Source organism: Mustela lutreola, chromosome 9 (genome assembly GCF_030435805.1).
Source record: "Mustela lutreola isolate mMusLut2 chromosome 9, mMusLut2.pri, whole genome shotgun sequence".
Lineage (NCBI taxonomy): Eukaryota > Metazoa > Chordata > Mammalia > Carnivora > Mustelidae > Mustela > Mustela lutreola.
The window spans coordinates 72,525,292-72,540,498 of NC_081298.1; the positions used below are offsets into that span (position 1 = coordinate 72,525,292).

At 36.5% G+C, this 15,207-nt stretch overlaps 1 protein-coding gene across 1 annotated transcript in view; it reads right to left on the reverse strand.

Annotated features, from left to right (window-relative positions):
• The window catches only part of FBXO11 (F-box protein 11), an 89,311-nt gene that overhangs the window by 15,507 nt on the left and 58,597 nt on the right, over nucleotides 1-15,207 (reverse strand). Inside the window, exons 2-11 of the mRNA XM_059134749.1 lie at nucleotides 11,190-11,317; nucleotides 10,968-11,049; nucleotides 10,417-10,561; nucleotides 8,982-9,111; nucleotides 8,213-8,296; nucleotides 8,002-8,134; nucleotides 4,976-5,082; nucleotides 4,772-4,883; nucleotides 4,578-4,684; nucleotides 4,350-4,487 (exon numbers count right to left, since the gene is read on the reverse strand). Coding sequence (XP_058990732.1) covers nucleotides 4,350-4,487; nucleotides 4,578-4,684; nucleotides 4,772-4,883; nucleotides 4,976-5,082; nucleotides 8,002-8,134; nucleotides 8,213-8,296; nucleotides 8,982-9,111; nucleotides 10,417-10,561; nucleotides 10,968-11,049; nucleotides 11,190-11,317 — 1,166 coding nt within the window. The remainder of the gene's footprint in view (nucleotides 1-4,349; nucleotides 4,488-4,577; nucleotides 4,685-4,771; nucleotides 4,884-4,975; nucleotides 5,083-8,001; nucleotides 8,135-8,212; nucleotides 8,297-8,981; nucleotides 9,112-10,416; nucleotides 10,562-10,967; nucleotides 11,050-11,189; nucleotides 11,318-15,207) is intronic.

Sequence of the window (15,207 nt, forward strand, 5' to 3'; positions counted from 1 at the left end):
GTCAAAGCGACTGCCTTTAGCTCAGGTCACGATCCTGGAGTCCCAGGATCCAGTCCCACATCTGGGCTCCCTGCTTGGCAGGGAGTCTGCTTCTCCTGCTGACTTTTCTACACTCGTGCTCTCTCTCTCATTCTCCCTCTCCCAAATAAATAAATAAATTCTTAAAAAATATATATGTATATTGAGCCAAGTTAAAAAGTAATAGATAGCCATTCTCAAATGGCAAGAATTCAAGCTACAATACCTATAAATCATTCTTTTAAAAATAAGCAAATAATGAATGGCTAGATGAGAAAATTCAGCCATACAAAGAATTAATCAAAATAAAAAAAATTCACCTGTACCCCTGGGGATAAAAATACATTTTATGTTTATTTAAAAAAATAAAAAAATTCAGCAATGAAGGAATTATTATAAAAGGACTAAAGGTAAACAAATACAGAATAAATATTGACCAATAACTATAGGAATGTAAAAGTTATAAACCTTTATGTAAGACAAGTTAAGAACAAAGGGGTGCCTAGGTGGTCCAGTTGTTAAGAGTCTGCCTTCAGCCCAGAACATGATCCCAGGGTACTGGGATCGAGCCCCAAATCAGGATCCCTGCTCAGCAGGAAGCCTGCTTCTCCCTCTCCCACTCCCACTGCTTCTGTTCCATCTCTTGCTGTGTGTGTCTGTCAAATAAATAAATAAAATCTTAAAAAAAAAAAAAGTTAAGAATTTAAGTGATGGGATGGAGACAGGCTGAAATATAAAGTGCTTAATTTCTCATTTTTCACAGGGGAAGTTCATACTTCAAAGTTAAACATGAAGCTAACAATGACAAGTGCTAGTCGTGCCCTAGTGATGTCCTAGAGGTGTCCTTTATACTTGTGCATGTAGTATTTTTACATAAACAATTCTTAAAAATAAAAGAGTACAAAATCTTTTATGATTCATTCTTATGAATTTAGAAATTTACATTTTAGGTATCTCAACAGGAGAGAAAAAGGAACAAAAATTCAGAGAATAAATATGTATATTTAAAGAAAGTAGACAGTAGAGAGACTAGTTTTAAATGTTTATTCTGATATTCTTTGAAGTTCTACAGAAAAGAAAGCAGAATTTTAAAAAGATTATCTTCAGTGATGTTATACTACCAATCATGGGCTGTCAACACAAAGAAGACAAGCCAAAAGAATACCTAAAATGGGAAGAACATTCTACCAAAGGATTTTAAAGGGTTGTGTCACAATACTAAAACAAATGATAGGCCCAAGACGTTAGATTTGAATTTTCATCCTTCCCTTACAAATCTGTAATGCTTTGGCTCAGGTCATGAACTCAGGGTCCTGGAATTGAGCCCCATACTGGGCTCTCTGCTCAGTGGGGAGCCTGCTTCTTCCCCCACCACTGCCTGCCTCTCTGCCTACTTGTGATCTCTCTGTCAAATAAATAAATAAAATCTTTAAAAAATATATGATACTCTGGGGCAAAGTCTAAGGGCGACACAGGCAAAGAAATACTAGCATAGTATAGTGCCATTACAAAATAAGAGAGCCAATAGGAACTATAGCTAATACAGGCCTCTAAGGGAGGGGAGATTTTCAAGATTCTTATGTTTTGACATCTTCCATACCTTTGCCTTCCAGACTATAATACCCATGCTCCCTACTTCTTGGGAAAAAAGAAGTACAATGTGCCATGAAATGTCAATTTCTTTATTTCAGCTGGAGGGGGGGGGGCAAGTGGTCATCTCCACTCTGCTTTCTTTTTATTATATTTATTTATTATACCCCCACTCTGCTTTCTTACTGATAGGTCCAAGCTACAGCCTACTTTTTTAATTTTAATTTTATTTTTTATTTTTTAAAGATTTTATTTATTTATTTGACAGAGATCACAAGTAGGTGGAGAGGCAGGCAGAGAGAGAGAGGAGGAAGCAGGCTCCCCACTGAGCAGAGAGCCCAATGTGGGGCTCGATCCCAGGACCCTGGGTTATGACCTGAGCCAAAGGGAGAGGCTTTAACCCACTGAGCCACCCAGGCGCCCCTACTTTTTAAAATTTTTTAAGAGAGACCACATGAGCGTGCGTAGGGGTGGGGAGTGGCAGAAGGAGAGGGAGAGGGAGAGAGAGAGAGAGAATCTTTTTTTTTTTTTTTAAGGATTTTATTTATTCATGAGAAACAGAGAGAGAGAGAAGCAGAGGAAGAGGGAGACGCATAGTTACTGTGCAGCAGGGAGCCCAATGAGAAACTTGATCCCAGGATCCCCAGATCACAACCACCAGGCACCCAAGAGAGAAAATCTTAAGCGGACTCTGTGCTAAGTGCAGAGCCTGATGTAGGCTCAATTTCATGACCCTGAGATCATGACCTGAGCAGAAAGCAGGAGTTAGATGTTTAACCAAATAAAATGTAGACATACCCCAAGCCTACATTTTTTTTTTTTTAAAGATTTTATTTATTTATTTGACAGACAGAGATCACAAGTAGGCACAGAGGCAGACAGAAAGAGAGGGAAGCAGGCTCCCCGCTGAGCAGAGAGCCGGATGTGGGGCTCGATCCCAGGACTCTGGGACCATGACCTGAGCTGAAGGCAGAGGCTTTAACCCACTGAGCCACCCAGGCACCCCCCAAGCCTACATTTTAAGTGAACTGTGCTTCTCAGGTTCCAAGTACCCCAGGAATATGATGGCATTAGGTGGCTAAAACTACTTAGATCTAATCAGAACTTCATAGAGGAGTACTCCCTCTTGGTCTAGTTTAGTTTTAAAAAAGGATTCTACATTAAGGTTTTAGGCACAAACAACAAAAATTTAAAAAGTTTCCTTCATTAACTGACAATCTGTATATGTGAATCCAACAATCCCCTGTTGCCTGATTCATAGAATAGCAATAAAACTTCACCACAAGGAGGTTTCAGAAAAGTTAAAAAAAAAAAAAAAAATTAAAAACCAAAAACAAAAATGAAAGAAAACAAAACCCCCCCAAAACCCAAAACTTCAGCACAATCCTGTTTGGCCACCATACCATCACCTCCTCACCCATCTCTAACTCCCTAACAAAAAATGTTGCCGAAGTTGTAACAGGACTTGAAAATTGCCTCAATGAAGATTAGCCATTAAATGAAAAGAATACCTGAACAGACACCAAAGAGCATTATTTTGAAATAGTGGCCTAAAAGAGCTAAAAAAGTTGCATCTCTTGACACTTGTGTAAAATGACACAATAGTACTTAAAATATAGTATCATCCATAAACATGCCTAATTAATCACTGCGTTGAGTTTTAGAACTGATATTACCATTATATCTCTTACTAAAATTCTGCCAAAAAAATTTTAAGAGGAATAAAATGAAGTCAAACTTCTAATGAAACCATTAATTCTTCAACTGTAGCCTACAAAACAGCCTGCATTCAACTCACTTATGGTGCTTATTAAAGATGCATATCCTGGTCCCCATTATATTATATTACATTATATTTACTCAATCTGGGTGATTTTTTTATCCCTAAAGATTTCATTCATTTATTTGACAGAGAAAGAAGAGAAAGAGAGAAGCACAAGCAGGGGGAACAGCAGGCACAGGGAGAGGGAGAAGTAGGCTCCCTGCTGAGCAGAGAGCCTGACATTGTGCTCCATCCCAGGACCCCGGGATCACGACCCAAGATGAAGGCAGATACTTAACTGACTGAGCTACTCAGGTACCCCTAATCTGGGTGACTTTTATGCACAATGATATTTGAGAACTACTGGATTAGATCTTACTGCCATCAAAGATTACACCAATTCCCTAAGGACTACATCTTCTCTACATGCACATATTATTAGATTCATTAATTTACAGAATATTGCATACTGATTTTAAAATGTGCTGAAATTTCTTTTAAAGTTTTTTTTTCTTTTTTAAAGATTTTATTTATTTATTTGACAGAGAGAGATCACAAGTAGGCAGAGAGGCAGGCAGAGAGAGAGAGAGGAGGAAGCAGGCTCCCTGCTGAGCAGAGAGCCCGATGCAGGACTTGATCCTGGGACCCTGAGATCATGACCTGAGCCGAAGGCAGCGGCCTAACCCACTGAGCCACCCAGGCACCCCCTGAAATTTCTTTTAAACCTGTATTCTTTAATTCACCTAGTCTGGTGATGAGAAAATCCAGCAACTTATTTGAAATTTAACTGATAAGGAGCACATGGCTGGCTTAGGTGGTAGAACATGTGACTCTTGATCTCTGGATTTTGAGTTGGAGCCTCCCAACAGGTATTCAGAGATTACTTAAAAATAATTATCTTTTAATAAAAAAGGACGAAAGAAAAAAGAAATTAAACTGATATTAAGTCAGTTTTTCTATTAAGAATAAATGTTCTTACCATGCCATGATCAAATGTGAACACACCAACATCACGTCCATGATGGATATGATTCCGTCTAATAATTGGGTTTCCATGATTTTTAACCCAAATCCCAGCTAAAGCATTATTGGAAATTTCATTATCCTCATATATTCCCTACAACAATTAATCAGAAGTAGGTATTAACAGAAATTAAAAAAAAAAAACAACTTTTAGAAAGAAAAAACCTGTAAAAGTTAAAAATACCTGTGCATGATCTGTTATATAAAGTCCAACATTTTCACAGTCGCTGATGTTACAGTGTTTGATAGTGGGACATGCTCCTTGACCACTAACACATACTGCAGAGCCAACTGTAAGAAAAATTATTTATTTAAAAACCTACTGGGCAACAACACAATGACTCATTTTATAATAAAACATAAGGGAAACACACTAACCTGTACATGTACTTCGGATAATACAGTGATCAATAATAGGGCTACAGTTTACCGTAATCTCTAAGCAGTGGTGTGCATTATGGTGTTGAGCAGATTTGTCGTCAGGATTAAACTGAAAAGTAGAAATTTTGTTTGAAATTCTGTATGAACCACTGCCTTAAATGATCTAAACATATATATATTCTAACTCTTAAAATTCCTTACCCTTATTGTCATATATCCAACATAAGCATCCTCAGAACCTTCCATAAAGACGAAGGTTGAATCTCTAGTGTTTTCAATAATAACTTTATCTGCTACTTTTCCAGGTGCTGTGGGGAAGATATTTTAAAACATATTATCTTTATTTTTTTAAAATCACATTATTTATCAGATGAAATTCAAATAAAATTCAATTTTGGGGGTAAGATTTTATTTATTTATTTGACAGAGAGAGAGTGAGCGAGCACGAGAGAGAGGGAACACGAACAGGAGTGCGGTAGAGAGAAGCAAACTCCTGGCTGAGCAGGGAGCTGGATGTGGGGCTTGATCCCAGAACCCTGGGATCATGACCTGAGCCGAAGGGAGCTGCTTAATGACTGAGCCACCCAAGCACCCCTAAAATTCAATTTTTTAATTAGTAAAAATACTCTGTCATAAAACTAATAATACATGGGGTGCCTGGATGGCTAAGTGGGTTAAAGCCTCTGCCTTCAGCTCAGGTCATGATCCCAGGGTATGGGATTGAGCCCCACTCAGGTGCTCTGCTCAGCAGGGAGCCTGCTTCCTCCTCTATCTCTGTCTGCTTCTCTGCCTACTTGTGATCTGTCAAATAAATAAAATCTTTAAAAAGAAAAAACAAAACTAATAATACAGAAACTTTTTTATTGTTTTTAAGGCTGGGTACTTTTTTGAGTGGGGCTTATTTTCATTTTTTAAGAAAAATTTCAACTGAAGTATAGTTGACATATTAGCTTTAGGTGTAAAACATAGCAACTTGACAACTGTATACATTACAAAATGCTCACTATGGTTAAGTCTCTGTGATCATTCAAATTTATTATTATTTTTTTAAAGATTTATTTACTTAAGAGACAAAGAGAACATGTCCAAGTGGGGAGGGGGCAGAGAGAAGAAGAGAATCCTCAAGACTCCCCGCTGGGCTCAGAACCCCGAGGATCCTGAGGATCATGGCCTGAGCCAAAATCAAGAGTCAGACACCAACGAAGTGACGCACCTGGGCACCCTGTTATTATAATATTACTGATTATATTCCCCATGCTATACTTTTCCTCCTCTGACATTTATCTTATAACTGCAAGTTTGCACTTCTTAATCCCCTTCACCTTTTTCGCCCATCTGCCCACCCATCTCCCTCCTACAAACCACCTATATGTTCTGTATGCGTCTGTTTCTTTTTCATCGTTGTTTTTTAGATTCAACATGTAAGTGAAGTCACTTGCTACTTCTTTCTCTGCCTTGTTTTATTTAGCATGATATGGAGAGGGAGCTTTAAAAAAAAATACTAGTACTGAGTAGGTAAAAATAATGATCATTTTATGAGGTAACTATGTTTCACTGGCTTCACTACAGGCAGTCATATTTAATGTGAGTATTCTTTGACTACCATCATACTCAAATTCATGTATAACAATATATATTTTTTAAGATTTTATTTATTTGACAGAGAGACAGAGAAGACAAGTAGGCAGAGCAGCAGGCAGAGAGAGAGAGGGGGAAGCAGGCTCCCTCCTGAGCAGAGAGCCTGATGTGGGGCTCGATCTGGGATCATGACCCGAGCCAAAGGCAGAGGCTTAACTCACTGAGCCACCAGGTGCGCCAACAATACTTCTAATAATGTTTAAACTTCTAATAGTATTTTTTATCAAATACAATGACATACTAAAAAATGGTTTCACTTCCAGCAGCACCAGAAAAAGAGTTCAGGGAAAGGAAAGGAGAAGGGGATGATGAGTGGGTAGAGAAAGAGAGAAATGTCCTAATTTTTTTTTTTTTTTTTTAAAGATTTTTATTTATTTATTTGACAGACGGAGATCACAAGTAGGCAGAGAGGCAGGCAGAGAGAGAGAGAGGGAAGCAGGCTCCCTGCTGAGCAGAGAGCCCGATGCGGGACTCGATCCCAGGACCCTGAGATCATGACCTGAGCCGAAGGCAGCGGCTTAACCCACTGAGCCACCCAGGCGCCCGAGAAATGTCCTAATTTAAACTTATTTTCAGTACTGGCCCTGATTTGGAAATCTGATACTACAAATCACTAAGTAAGATTTTCTATACCCTCTTCCCCTTTTCTCTGTGGTGGAAATGGGGGAGGGAAGCAGAAGGGGCAGTAAATGCAAATTTTAATAGCAAGTAATAATTACTAGCTATCTTAAGATGGTCCATGTACTGTGTCCTTAAAAAAATCAATACAAATCTTGAAATGACTGATCAGTCCTCAACAACTATTTCAGTACCTTTATTCTTAGAAACTTGACTATACAAATAGTTTTGAGGGGTGCCTGGGTGGCTCAGTGTGTTGGGCCTCTGCCTTTGGCTCAGGTCATGATCTCAGGGTCCTGGGATCAACCCCCTCTCGGGCTCTCTGCTTGGCGCGGAGCCTGCTTCCCCCTCTCTCTCTGCTTGCCTCTCTGCCTGCTTGTGATCTCTGTCTGTCAAGTAAATAAGTAAAATCTTAAAAAAAAAAATAGCTTTGAGCCACTATGAAAAAATTTACCAAGGACATCCGTTTCATTAAAAACAGCAATAGAAACAGTAACCATATTTATTTTTAAATGAAAGATAAAACAAGTAACTTTCTTTCCTTACTGAATAACTAAGGCACTGGACAAACTACAGATATCAAGATACACATCTTAAAAAAACAGAAAAAGAAACTGAGGCGTCTGGGTGCTTCAGTCAGGCGTCCAGCTCTTGATTTTGGCTCAGGTCATGATCTTAGGGTTGTGAGATTGAGCCCCTACTTCAGATTCTCTCTCTCCCTCTACCCCCCAACCATCTCTCTATCTCTCTCTTAAAACAAAATGGGGAAGAAAAAAAAAAAGATACATCTGTAATTTCTGAACCCTCACCTTTTTTTTTGAACCCTCATGTTTTCACTGCAAGAGGTAATATTCCTATTCTTTTCTAACCATCAAGCTATTATAAATGTTCACCTGGATTTTAAGTCCATTTAAAAAACCCATCATGTAAAAAATACATTAAAATTTTAATGACAATGCATTTCAGTATACCTGCACCAATCATGGTGATTGGAGATTCAATATATATCCATTCATCAGTGTATATTCCAGAATGAACAAAGATAAGTCCATCAAAATGAGCTTCTTGTACCCCACCAAGGGCATCTTCAATTGTATCATAATACTAGAAAAAAATAAAAGTGTCAGCACAGAACTGAAAGATTACCATTTTAAGTCTTATAAAAATACAAATCAAACATACCAACATATTTTCTCTTCCTTTATATCTTGCAGGATTACTGTAGAAATGTTCAGCAAATCCTGGCTTTACATGTGCACCTTTATACTAAAATGTTAAAAAAACAAAAAACAAAAAACAAAAAACCAGAAACAAACATTGACTACTAATGTAAACATATTCTAAATTAATACTGTATACTTTTTATTAAATACTGAAAACAATTATCAATTATTCTAACTAATTTTCTATTGCACAGTACAATTTAAAATCTGAAACAGCTTATGACTTAATATCCAGTAAGAAAGGACAAAATTTGTTAATCTCAGCACTACTGATATTTTGGGACAGTAATTCTTTGTTGGGGGTTGTTCTATGCATAACTGTAAGATGTTAAGCAGCATCCCTCCGCCTCTACCCATTAGATATCAGTAGAATCCTCTTCTGCAGTGTGACAACAAAAAATGTTTCCAGACATTGCCAAATGTTCCCTGTGGAGCAAAATCACCCCCAGTTGAGAACTACTCATAAAGGACCATATAAAAATTAAAACAACTACTGAACACTAATAATTTAAAAAAGGTTCAAACAGACCCATAAAAAGTGTAACTGCTCTCACTGCTTATTGCCACTGCTTAAATTATTAATAAATACATTAGTAGTGAAAGAATTGTTGAACATTTGGTTGACTGGTTATTTTCACTGGCCTGAAACCTATTCTTGAGTTTAATTTTTTTTAAAAGAAACTTTTATTTATGAATATAAATCAGTATGTTCTATTTATAGTTCATACCAACTGCTGGAAACTCTCTTTCCAGGGATTTGGGTGTTCATATTCTTCTGGATTAATCTGGTAGAATTTGCCAGGTTCAGGATGCATCATAGGGCGAGTATATTCAAAAACTTCCATGTATAATCGTTTCCTGTTGGAGGAATGAAAGATTTCTTCATAAAAAGTACTTTAAACAACTAAAAAAATTACCTGATGCTTCAAAAACATGTAAGAATCTAAAAAGGCAAAATTTTAACTGTAAAATAGTTTTTTGCTAAAAACAATGTAACTACATATAATAAAAAATAGTCCATTTCCCAAAATAAAGTGTCAATTCTTCAAAATTTATTTAGGGAGGAAAAAAGGCCACCCATACTGTGAAAGGCTCATACACAGTTATTATTAAAAGAATGGCTTTCAACAGAATACTTTGGGCTCTTCATATATATATTTTTAAAGATTTTATTTATTTATTTGAAAGAGACAGTGAGAGAGAGCATGAGAGGGTAAAAGGTGAGAGGGAGAAGCAGACTCTCCATGGAGCTAGGAGCCTGATGCATAAATCGATCACTCTGGGATCATGACCTGAGCTGAAGGGAGCTGCTTAACCAACTGAGCCACCCAGGCACCCAACTCTTCATGTATCTTCAGTTCATTTACATCCTGTTATCAAAAACCATTAAATCTCAGAAATGTAGTCATAGGAACTATTATCACTTCCTGTACAAAACAGTGTTTCCTTCCAGTCTTGTTATCTATAGATAGTTTCATTTATTAGAATTGTGATTATATAACATCTAAAATGTTGTATTCTGCTCTTTTCAAAAACTTTTTTAGAACACAGCATTTTCCCATGTTACTAACAACTCTGTAAAAATTACTGTTAAATGCCTTTATTACCACCCTTCAAGTAGAAATTACATTGTTAGTACATTCCCATATTGCTGGACATTTAGATTATTTCTAATTTCCTCCCACTAATAACCATGCTATTACAAAAAATTTGGACCTAAGGCAAAAAAATTTCCAGACGTGGAGTAATGTACGCCAAAGGGCATGCATATTTTAAGGTTCATGAATACAACTGTCAAGCTATTGTTCAGAAGTGATGTATCAAAATTTACTTTCACAGTAAACTATCAGACTGAATTACCTGTTTTAAATTAGACATAGTTCTGTTTCTAAAAAGCTTAAATTTAAATGAAAAACATTTCCCACAACCACTCAGTTGCTAGTCAACTGATAAGTAGCACAGAAAGTACTTCATTTATTATTTTATAAATGCTGCTTGGACCAACCACCTACATTGTGATAAACAGGTAACTTGGAATTTATAAGCGTTCTAATTTTATTCCAACTAGAACAACCAACTCGCTATTTCAACTTCCCCACCATCTTTTAGCATTTGGGTTGGCAAATAATATATCTCAAGATAATAAAATAAAATTTCACTTACCACAAAATTGGATCATTAGCGAGCTCACTGAAGCGTTTACACACACAAGCGGCTCTACAAAGATCCTGTTCCAGCAAGTAAGAGAAGATTTTTAGAACCACTTCATCTGGTAGTTTCTCCTGAAGATACTGTTCAGCGGGTGCTGCTATAAAGAGATTAGCGAACAGAATATAACAGTCTATTTGTTGTGCTAGCAACAAGTTTCTCACTATTTAAAGAACCTAATTTTCATTTTATCTAATCAATAGATTTTTTGATGACAATCATTTTATAAACATTTTGCTTTGATAAATAACACACACATTAACGTTCTTCTGTCCTAACTTAAGTATTCTTTCTTTTAGCTGTTACGTACCATTTCAGAAACTGGTTAATAAGATGTACTTTTAAGCAATAAAGTCAAAAAAAGAGTGAGAGCTCAGGGTTCTCATGCTTATTCTATAATATCATCTTCTCAATTCCAAATGCACCACTAAAATATATTTAATTTTTTGGTATCCAACAAAATTAAAAAGATTTAACACAACCCGTAGTGTTCTCAAAGGAAATACCTGACAGATCTTGTGATTTTCCAGATACTCTTGCGCGTTTTGCACGATGACCAAAGTTCTCTGTAGTTGAAGTTGAGGCACCCTTCAAAAACAAAATGAAAACTAATTAAGCAAATATTTTTACCATACACATAAGCATTGTTTTTTTTTTTTAAAATGGTGACATTTCCCTTTCTAACAATTCTCTCATTACTAAAAGAAAAGCAGTTACTTTTAATTTACCTCCATACTGCTCTTTGTAGGACAGGCTGTTCTTTTTGGCAAAAGAGTTTTTCTACGAAGTTGGTATGGACTATTTTGTGCACCAGGACCTGATTCTTCAGCAACCATATCTGCAGGTACATCATCATCTGTTATAAACAAAAGCAACACGAAAAATGACACCCATTTAAACAAAAAACAAAAAACTCTAAGATGCAATATGCTTTTAAGAAACTTCATAAATGTTTTAGGGGGAGAGGAGGTAGATACGACTTTTTTTTTTAACCTGAGAGAGGGGGAGAGATAACAAGGGATAATGACACGGGGCGGGGGCGGTGGCAGGCAGAGGGAGAAGCTGGCTCCCTACTCAGCAGGGAGCCCTATGTGGGGCTTGATCCCAGGACTCTGGGATCATGACCTGAGCTGAAGGTAGATGCTTAACCAACTGAATCACCCAGGTGCCCTGAGATATAACGTTTATATATAATCCCAGCCAACTGGGGTGCACCCATGGCTCAGTCGGTAAGCGGCTGCCTTCCGCTCAGGTCATGATCCCAGGGTCCTGGGATCAAGCCCCACATAGGGCTCCCTGCTGAGTAGGGAGCCAGCTTCTCCCTTTCCTTCTTCCCCTGTTTGTATTCTCTCTCTGTCAAATAAATCAAATTCCAGCCAACTGGATAAACATCTCAAAGAAATGCTGGACTTCATTTCTTACTTCACAATAAATTTCAAAGTAGAACATATATATACATATATATATATATTTTTTAATTTATTGATTTATTTGAGAGTGAGTGAATGAGCAGGGGGAGGGGCAGAGGGAGAGAGAATCCTGAAGCGGACTCTGAGTACAGAGCCCAAGACAGGGCTGGATCCTAGGACCCCAAGATTACGACCTGAGCTGAAATCAAAAGCCAGCTGCTGAAACCAAAAGTCAGCGGCTGATATCAAAAGTTAGCCGCCCAAATGACTGAGCCACCCAGGTGCCCCAGAACATGTATAAATAAAAAAAAGTCAAATCAATAAAAGAAAATGAAAATTATTTTTTATAGTGTTAAAGTGGAGAAGACGTATAACACAAATTTTGGAAGGCATTTAAAAAAAGGTGAGGAGCATGTTCACTTGACGATGGGAATGGAAGACTTCCTACCACAATGGTTACAGTCCAAGTGGGGGTTGAAACGGTAGTCTTGCAAGAGGTGTCAGAATCAAAGCAGGGTGAGGAGAGTGTCCATAGAGAGGGACAGCTCAGTGCAGGGTATCAGACATCAAGTAGGACGAAAAGGTTATCTAGGCAGATAGTGCATAGACTCAAACTGTGGCAAAAAGTGCTGGAGCTCAAGAAGAGTAAGAGAAGTTTGTGGGGTGTAGGTAGGTGGGAGAGCGGCCTAAAATGGAGAGTCAGAGCAAGAGTAGGGAGAGAAAGACATCACAAAGAAGAAGGGATGGTGGAACTAGAAGACTGGCTGAATACAATAGGAGGATTTGTCAAATAATTAAAGAGAGTAATGGAAGCCCGCATCACTTCTGGCTTATATAACCTAAATGTAAAGATATATAACCTAAATCTAATTTGAAGAAACTTCAGAAAAACTTAAATTTTTTCTAATCTGCTTTAATAACCTTCAAAACTGTCAAAATCTTGAAAGTCAAGCAAAGTCTAAGGAACTGTTCCAGGATGAAGAACATAGAAAAGGTAAAGCAACTAAATGCAACTTATGGTTCTGAACCGGATCCTTTTGCTAAAAAGTTGCTCTTAGGACAATCAGTGAAACTTGAATGGGGGTCAAAGGATTAGAAGGCAGTAATGTGTCAATGTTAATTTTCTGATTTTAACAGCTGTAGTACAGTGATTTAGAGTTTCTTTTTTCTTTTTTTTTGGTAGAAAATACACACTAAAGCGTTAGAAGGCAGGCTGGGACAAGAAACTGGCCAATTCTGAAAGGCAATCTAAAGGAAAAGAACCTTCCTTGTACTGTACTTTTACTCTTCTTCTAAGTATAAATAGTAAAAAACTAATAGATTTAAGTAATATAAAAAAAGGTTTTAAAATTCTGCTTAGAAACACTGTAAACATAATTAAAGGAGCAACATAATAAGGAAAAAATATTTGCAATACATATCATAGGAAACTAATTTCCTTATTATATCTGCATGTCTATGAATTGGTGTGGAAAAGATGAATAATCCAATAGAGAATTAGGCCAAGGATAAAAAAAGACAACTCAGAATCAAGTTTAAATGCTAATAAAAACTACAATGAGATTTTTTATGTAGCAGGCTATCAAAGATCAAAAAGTATGATCACATTCTAGTATCATCAAAGGATAATATGAGGGGGAAAAAGTTTCTAATTGCTTTAAGGACAGCAATTTGGAAGAGCCATTATTACTTAGCGTTTCCATTTCTGGGAATTGGTTCTGTAACTATATTCACGCATGTGGGCCGAGTACTACACGCATGTGGGCAAAGTACTACGTACCAGGATATTTACTATAGTACTGTTTATAATATTGCAGGATAACAATCAAAATGTTCATTAGTAACTATTAAATAAATTCAACAGACTATTATGTGGTTTAGACAAATAGACAAAATATAAAGCAGTTCTATACAGACTGATAAGGAACTGCTGCTAATATATAGTAAGTATTAAAACCCAAAATATACAGCACAATGTGTTTAGTGTGTGTGTTTTGAAGCTACATAAATATGCTTATAAATACATATATTGACTAAAATATGTAAATTCCATGATGGCAGGAAGCTAACTTGAAGAGGCTCCTACTGGCCAAAGATGGGATAATTTGAGCATCCATAAGAATAAATGAACTCAAAAAAATGTATTTAAATCCATGAGTAATGACACTTTTAAAAAAAATGTAAAAAACAGGAAGTAAACATTTATTCTTCCTCTCTTATATAAATTGAGCCACGAGGTAATCAAGTATTAGCTGAGATGAAGTTTCTCTAGAGAAACATTTCACTAATAAATGAAGAAATAATAAAAATCAGCAATCTTTAAAGTTAATGGATTTAACCGCTGAAAATCAATAGCTCCTAATATCACAAAAAGAAAAACAACCAGACATAACTGATTTCCTGATGAAAGAACACAACAGCACTCACCAAGTTTTGCCAAAATACCTAATCTGAAAATGATCAAACCTGTAAGAAACTCTAAATGGTCAAACTGTTAACAGTTTCAACAAATAAACTGCATGGGGAAAACAGTGAGGAAGAAATAAACAAATCTAAAGCATACTGCTTGAGAACGTACACTCTGTTATTAAAATTATAACGAAAAAACAAAAAAGAAATCATAAAACTACTTCTTTGTGAGGGAAAGAAAAGGATTATAATTGGAATGGGCACTCAAAAGGGTATTGCAGTGGCCAGCAAAGTTCTATTCCTTGACCTGTTGGTATTAAAATACCAACTTTAGAAATAATTCAATGCCTTAATAATGATTCAATAACCTCTTTGTCTGTTTTATTAGGAGTTTCTCTACCTGGCTGTATTTTACAATAACAAAGATGTTTTTTAAAATGTGGGGTATAAAGCAGTGTAATGTTAAAAAAGAGAGGTTTTTACCCAATAGCAGACCTTGGGCTTAATTTGTTTAATTAGGCTTAATTTTTAAGCCTAACTTCTCTCATCTACTAAAGACAACAGTATCTTGTAATTCACAGGGCGGCTGAAGGGATTTAAATAGAGTAACACATGCAAAACACTCAGCAGTGTGCCTGGCTTATTTGAGTGTTCAATAAATGTTTTTGCTATTATTTCATTTAAATATTATTCTACTAACACCACTTTCAAATGAAACTTGGAAAACCAAGCAAGTTTTCTATGAACCGTACTGTACCCAATGTGATATGCCTATTTGTGGTATCATCCCTTTATAGTTTAGTATGTGGTTAATTTTTGTTTCTTGTGTGCTTGAATGGAACATCTACGTTCTATTTTTTAAAGTTTAAACACATCTAAAAGATCAAGTCTGTTAACTGTGTTGTTCACAAAATTCATGTGTTTACTT